General features: G+C 35.7%; 3 protein-coding genes across 3 annotated transcripts in view; all 3 read left to right on the forward strand.

The window, feature by feature from the left end:
• LOC108731062 (uncharacterized) overlaps positions 1–900 on the forward strand; it is a 5,247-nt gene extending 4,347 nt beyond the window's left edge. The window contains exon 2 of the mRNA XM_018461118.1: positions 725–900. Within this exon, the coding sequence (XP_018316620.1) occupies positions 725–900 (176 nt within the window). The remainder of the gene's footprint in view (positions 1–724) is intronic.
• A 21-nt stretch (positions 901–921) lies between these two features.
• Positions 922–2,073, forward strand: LOC108731063 (uncharacterized protein K02A2.6-like). Its single transcript, XM_018461119.1, has one exon. It carries the CDS (start codon positions 922–924, stop codon positions 2,071–2,073), a length of 1,152 nt encoding a protein of 383 aa, XP_018316621.1.
• Positions 2,074–2,762: 689 nt separating this feature from the next.
• Positions 2,763–4,216, forward strand: LOC108731064 (uncharacterized protein K02A2.6-like). Its single transcript, XM_018461120.1, has 2 exons — positions 2,763–3,872; positions 4,025–4,216. Exons 1-2 carry the CDS (start codon positions 2,763–2,765, stop codon positions 4,214–4,216), a joined length of 1,302 nt encoding a protein of 433 aa, XP_018316622.1.
• Positions 4,217–7,007: the final 2,791 nt, after the last annotated feature.

Consider the following 7,007-nt stretch of genomic DNA (forward strand, 5'->3'; position numbering starts at 1 on the left):
TGTAAGATATTTCGATAATCAAGCATTATAATATTCGTCCGTCGATGTGAACATACGAGACATCTATTTATCGCGACCGTTACTACAGCTATCAAACGTATGGATAGTAGTACTTGTAATCGCTCTGTGCGGCGCCTCGGGCCGGAGCCGAACAGTCAAAAACCGGAGCACGGACGGCGCCGACGACGGTTTGTCGCAGTCACGCGAGTTTTGAATATCGTTCGATATTACCCTTAAGCTCACCGTCGCTTTTGTACGTTTAGATTCAAGTCTAATCTTTTGTGTTAAAATAAAGGTTACTTCTGTTGAGTGAAAGAAGAAGAAGTTTAGGCCTGACAGTCATTTGAATTATCTTCTCTCCTTCCCTATTATTATTACTATCCCAGAAATTTGTCCCTTCGGCTCAAGCGTTTTGAAGTCGTTAATTCTAACGGATGCGACTTGGAAATTGACTGTTATCATAAGGCAGTCTTACAGTATGGACTTCTTCAAAGTTTAGTTTCGCCAGCCAAACCAGAGGAGAAAACATTTGTAGAGCTTATTGAAATACTCAAAAAGCATTATAAGCCTGCACCAAAGACAATTGCAGAGAGATATAAGTTTTATAAACGGATTTAACAGCCAGGAGAGTCAATAAATATCTATCTTTCCAAGCTGCGTAAAATAAGTGTAACATGTAAGTTCACTGATTTAAATACATCATTAAAAGATCAACTTATTGTAGGTATTCGTTCTGAGGCAGTACAAAAACGTTTATTTCTTGAGGATGACAACCTAACCTTGGATATGGCTGTCAAGATTGCTACTAGTCAAAAAGCAGCCGATAGTAGTACCCAGTTAATACGGCACAATAGTAGTCTTACTGTCGTTACAGATCAGACTAACAAGATTAAATCATGATCATCTAAACAATCTCAGTATATGAATAAGAATTCTGCCAAAATAAAGCAAGGGAAGTTAACATGTTCCAGTTGCGGAGAGAAACACATAAAAAAAGATTGTCCACATAAGGACGTTATTTGTCATCGTTGTAATAAATCCGGTCACTTTGCGCGTCGATGTCTATCACAGCCTAAAGGTGAAAGAGGAGAAAGGAAGCATAAAACAAGTCAGATTAATAATGTCAAGCAAGTATCGCATGATAATCCTATCATGATTAACGTTCGTTTAAATGGAATTCCAATGGAATTGAATACTGCATCAGGTACGAGTTTTATTACATCTAATGCATGGAAAAAGTTAGGCTGTCCCAAACTCCATCCAAGCAAAAAGTTTAAAACATACACTGGACAAAAATTTGAATCAAGAGGAACATTTCTTTGCACCATTGAACACAATCAACAGACAGTTAGTCATCAAATTCACGTTTCGGAAGGATCTTGTCTTTTTGGTCGTGATCTGTTAAGAAAGATTCAAATGGATTGGACAGGAATTAAAAAACAATGTTCTCAGGTATGTCGCATTAGTAATGAATTATCATTGACTACATTGTTAAAGGAATATAGCGATGTTTTTGATCAACCGGTCGAAACTATTAAGGATTTTAAAGCCAAGTTAATGCTTAAAGAAGATGCTACTCCTCGCTTCTTTAAACCACGTCCCATTCCATTTGTATTACGAGACAAAGTAGACGAAGAACTTGAAAAAATGGAAAAATCCGGTGTCATTAGTCGTATTGAAACATCGGAATGGGCTTCGCCATTGGTAGTAGTACCAAAGCCTAATAGAACGATTCGCATCACAGAAGATTTCAAGCGTACCATAAACAACCAATTGCATGTTCAACAATATCCTCTCGCAAGAGTCGAGGAAATATTTGGGAAGATCTCAGGTGGTCAAGCTTTTACTAAATTGGATGGTCCAGATGCATTTCATCAAGTGGAAGTAGAAGAATCATGTAAGAAGTATTTAGTCATAAATACCCATCGAGGCCTCTATAGGTATAACATACTACCTCAAGGTATTGCATCTTCACCGGCAATTTTTCAAGAATTAATGGATCGGATACTCAAAGGAATTCCGATGACAGGATCATTTGTGGACGACACGATTTCTACTGGAAAGGACGATTAAGCTCATTTGCAAAATCTTAAAATGATATTCCAACGAATGAGAGAGTGAAATTTTCGTCTATTAAAGAAAAAATGCATATTTATGCAACAATCAGTCAAATTTCTTGGACAAATTTTGTGTGCAGAAGGTATCTGTACAGACCCGGAGAAAGTAGAGTCAATTGTGTCCATGAGAGAGCCCAGAGATGTAAAGGAAGTGAAATCCTTTCTAGGGTTAGTAAATTTTTACAGTAAATTTATTAATAATTTGTCACATCTCTGTGAGCCATTGAATAAATTAATACGTGATGGCGTTGTTTGAAATTGGAATAGTCAATGTAAGGAAAGTTTCAGGAAAATAAAAAATCTGTTTCAAGTGCTCCTGTGTTAGCACATTACTAGCAGAACATTCCTATTGGCATAGCATGCGATGCATCATCTGTCGGAGTTGGAGTAGTCTTATTTCATCGTCACAAAGATGGAAGTGAACAACCGATTTCTTTTGCCTCTAAAACATTATCATTTGCCGAACGCAATTACTCCCAAATAGAGAAGAAAGCTCTAAGTATTGTATTCGGAATAAAACGCTTTATTCAATATTTATATGGACGTCGCTTCATATTAATTACGGACCATAACCCATTACTCGCAATATTTAGTCCAAACCGTGAACTGCCATCTTTAGCTGCAACTAGATTACACCGTTGGGCCATGTTCCTATCCAGCTTCTTGTATGATATTGAGTATCGAAATACTCATCATCATAGTAATGCAGATGCACTATCACGTCTGCCACTCGAGGATAATCAGCCAGTGGACATTATAGTGGAAGAGGAAGTTAAAACCATTATAGAGGAACATCCAATATCTTCAAGCTCAGTAAAGCTGAAAACTAGTCGTGATTGTCAAGTTATTCGTTTCATCAAAAATGGATGGCCCAATAAGCAGTCTCAGTTATCAGATAAATTGAAATCTTACTTCATTCATCGAGAGGAACTGACAGTGGAACAAGGAATGGTTATGTGGGGCATACGAGTTGTTGTTCCTGAATCGTTACATCAACAAATTTTGGAACAATTACATGAGACACATTCTGGAATTGTCCGAATGAAATCTTTAGCTAGAAGTCATGTGTGGTGGCCAAGAATAGATAGAGACATAGATTCACTTGTAAAATCATGTGTGTCATATGCAGTCAGCCATGACAATCTTGCCACAGCATTGCTTCATCCCTGGTCATTTCCTGAAAAATCATGGCAACGGTTACACATAGATTTAGCAGGCCCTTTTCTTAACAGTATATGGTTAATAATTGTAGATGCTTATAGCAAATGGCCAGAAGTATATAACTTGGGAAAAGATTCATCTTCAGCTCATATTATCCAATGTATGAGAGAAAGCATTGCACGTTATGGTATTCCGGACACCATAGTCTCCGATAATGGCCCCCAATTTGTGTCAAAGGAATTCGAGGAATTCTGCAAAAAGAACGGTATTCGCCATACCAAGTCAAGCGCCTACTATCCTCGAAGTAATGGGGAAGCTGAACGATTTGTTCGAACGTTCAAAAATGGCATGAAACGAAGTAATCATGCACAAAAGGATAACTTGGAATTGTGCAATTTCTTGTTTAATTATCGGACCACAGTTCATGTAACTACTGGCGTTGCTCCAGCTGAACTTATGATGAAAAGGCAATTGAAATGTCGTTTAGATCTTCTTCATCCCAATGTAGACTCCATTGTCAGGAACAAGCAAGAAAAGCAGCAGCAGCAATTTAACAAAAATGTTCCTGTTCGTCAATATAATATCGGAGATAAAGTTTGGGTCCGAACGTTTGGAAAAAATGACCCAAAATGGAGCCTTGGAACTATTATATTATAAAATCTATTGGTCCAGTATCATATATCGTCCAAGTAGATAATCGTACTATCAAACGACATGTGGATCACATAATTTCGGCATCTTTTCAGAAATTACCACAAACCGACTCAAGTGAAATCATCATCAACCCAGAAGAATTGTTTAATTCATCGAAGCTAGAAGATGTTATCGGGTCAAATTCAGAGCCAAGGTCCACTTCCAGTGAAACAACAGAGATGTCTCAGCGTCCTAAACGTAAAACCCGACCCCCTGATCGTTTAGAATATACAAGTTTCAAATAAGAGGGAAGGAGATGTTGCATAGTGGTATCGCAATAGAGTACAGGGGGCGCGGCGACGACAACAATGACAACGGTGGATATGGAGAGAGGACGACTCTCGAACGACAATGTATTATTGTATTGCATCACACACAAATTGAGATATTAAATACACTTAGATTTATAATAACCGCAAGTGTAATTATTTGGCGCGAAACAGAGACTTTGTCCCAACAAGTATATATGTTTGATAATACCATGACATCGATAATGACTTATTCAAACAGTTTGAATATCAATATTCAATTAATCAGATTACTTTTTACGATGGAAGACTGTACGACTGACACAAATTCCAATCATACAATAGAAAATTTACTTCGTTTTCTCTAAATACTAACATCCTCTGTCATTCAATACGTGTGTCAACTTAATCATAAAGAATACTGACGGATCAAGCTTGATATATTATTAACGGCCAGTAAATGTTGCTTATTCATGATTAATTTCTTGTTACAAGTGATATATGTTTACACTTAAATATTTACTTGCAGTAAAGAAATGTTTACTTGGAACTCAAGAAAAAAATTATTTGTATTTAGAAAATTTTACTGTCAGTGTACAAATACTGTATATCAGTATTTATAATACATGTTTGTAACAATAACTAAATTATTTAATATATTACAGTATAGTATACACGGTGTTCCAAAGCGACCGTACTAGACTAATTTCTTGGAAAATATGCATTTTCCTGAAAAATGTTTCAGACAAAAGTTTGTCGACTTCGAGAGGAACATAAGAGAATTGGCTTAACCTTGCGTGGCGTCGCCAAGGTCAGGTCAAGGTCACGTTGATTTTTTTTTAACGAAACTCCTATTTTTCAGTACATACTCTTGTAGCTTACCTCGAGAGCTTTCCAAAACACTATAATAAAATATTTTTCATTAAGTATTTTTCGAGTTACAAGGCTCGAAAGTTACAGTACAGTCCGCATTAGCATTACGCAAGTTGGCCGACTGACGGCTAAAACCTCTTGAATGTTGTTCAGAATCATGTCCTGGATAACATTTGTCAAGATCAAGGTCATTGGAGGTTGTACCTCTTATTTCCATTTTTATGTAAAAATGAATTTTTAGTACAAAAATGAAAATGAGAGAAATAATCTCCAATGGCCTTGATCTTGACAAATGTTATCCAGGACATGATCCTGAACAACATTAAAGAAGTTTTAGCCATCGGTCGGACAACTTGCGTAATACCAGCTGTACTGTAACTTTCGAGCCTTATAACTCAAAAAGTATTATACTTAATGGAAAAATACTTTATTATAGTGTTTTGAAAAGCTCTCGAAGTAAGCTACAAGAGTATGTACTGAAAAATGGGGGGTTCCATTTAAAAAATTCAAATTGACCTTGCCCTGATCTTAACAAAGCCACCCAAGGTCAAACTAATGGTATCCTCGAAGTCGATAAACTTTTGTTTGAAACATTTTTTACGAAAATGCATATTTTTCAAGAAATTAGCTTGGTACGGTCGCTCTAGAACACCCTGTATAATAGTTATTTAATGTTTTATTATTAATTATGCGTAATATTGTCAGCAAGATTATTATTATCATGCTGCATTTTATGCTTATACTTCCAAACAAATATTGCGTTATATCACTTGCGTAAAACCGTCATCGTAAATGCATAATTAATTTATGAATGTTATCTTCCTAATAACTGGAAATAGCTTTTTACTTCGCAAGTTAGCTTTGGCTATTTCAAGATAGAACTTTTTGTCGATTTTGAGCGATTCCATCGTTGATGAGATAAGCATATCTTGATAATAGCAGTTTTGTAAGAATTTCTCAACCGTTTTACAAACAACTACAAAATAGCTTTTTTAACTCTTTTTTCGCCAAGACACATTATAATAGACTGAATTCAACTTACAAGAAAACCGTCGCGTATTGGATCTATCTTTCACCGATTTTGCTGGGCTTTGGATATGTAAAGCATCAAAAAATTTTTACTCGCAGATTTTTTTTATTTACTTATCTCAAGATTTAGGATTTGAAACATTTCGAAAATAATGAATTTTTTTCATTTTCAATATCTTCGAAACTTTAAGATATATGAAAAAAATGTTTTGTACAAAAGTATGATACTTTATACTCTCTTAATAACCGTGTATTTTCATATTTATCGAAAATGTTAAATTAACTTTATCGCATTCTCAAGAGTTGTTTCGTCGCTTAAAATATGAAATAAGCAGATAAAAGTGTTACGTCCTGTAGACTCCAAGATTCTTTTCTTTCGTGGAAGATCGTTGTCACTCGGATATTATCTATGAAATATAAGTCAAAAAACAATGAAAGAACAAGGGCAGTAGGAGTCAAGCGCGGGAGATGTTGCGCAAATAACACGACTATCGTAGCGTGAAACTTCTTTATTTTACTAAAGCGCTTACATGTTTCGGCTCATTTTTGAGCCTTCTTCAGAGATAACTAATAAATTCACATACATAGAATATAACAATTATTAACTAGTCATGGTGATCTTCCTCACCTCGAGAGTATAAATGCCAGAATTAAATCCAGATAAGAATGCAGTAAAAAAGAAAAAAGGGGGAAAGAAATTTTGAAATTCTCGAAATAAAGAAAATGTAAAACCAATGTATCACGGTAGCATTAGATAGACAGGTGTACATTTCTAAGGTTAATGAGATGCTTCAGGACGAAAGTACTTATGAGGTCATTAGAAGGGATCCAACAAGGAGGATTATAACAAGTTTACGCACCTTATTAGTTTGCTGGAAGGAAAAAA

The sequence above is a fragment of the Mycetomoellerius zeteki genome, unplaced genomic scaffold (genome assembly GCF_001594055.1).
Source record: "Mycetomoellerius zeteki isolate Tzet28-1 unplaced genomic scaffold, Tzet1.0 scaffold999, whole genome shotgun sequence".
NCBI lineage: Eukaryota > Metazoa > Arthropoda > Insecta > Hymenoptera > Formicidae > Mycetomoellerius > Mycetomoellerius zeteki.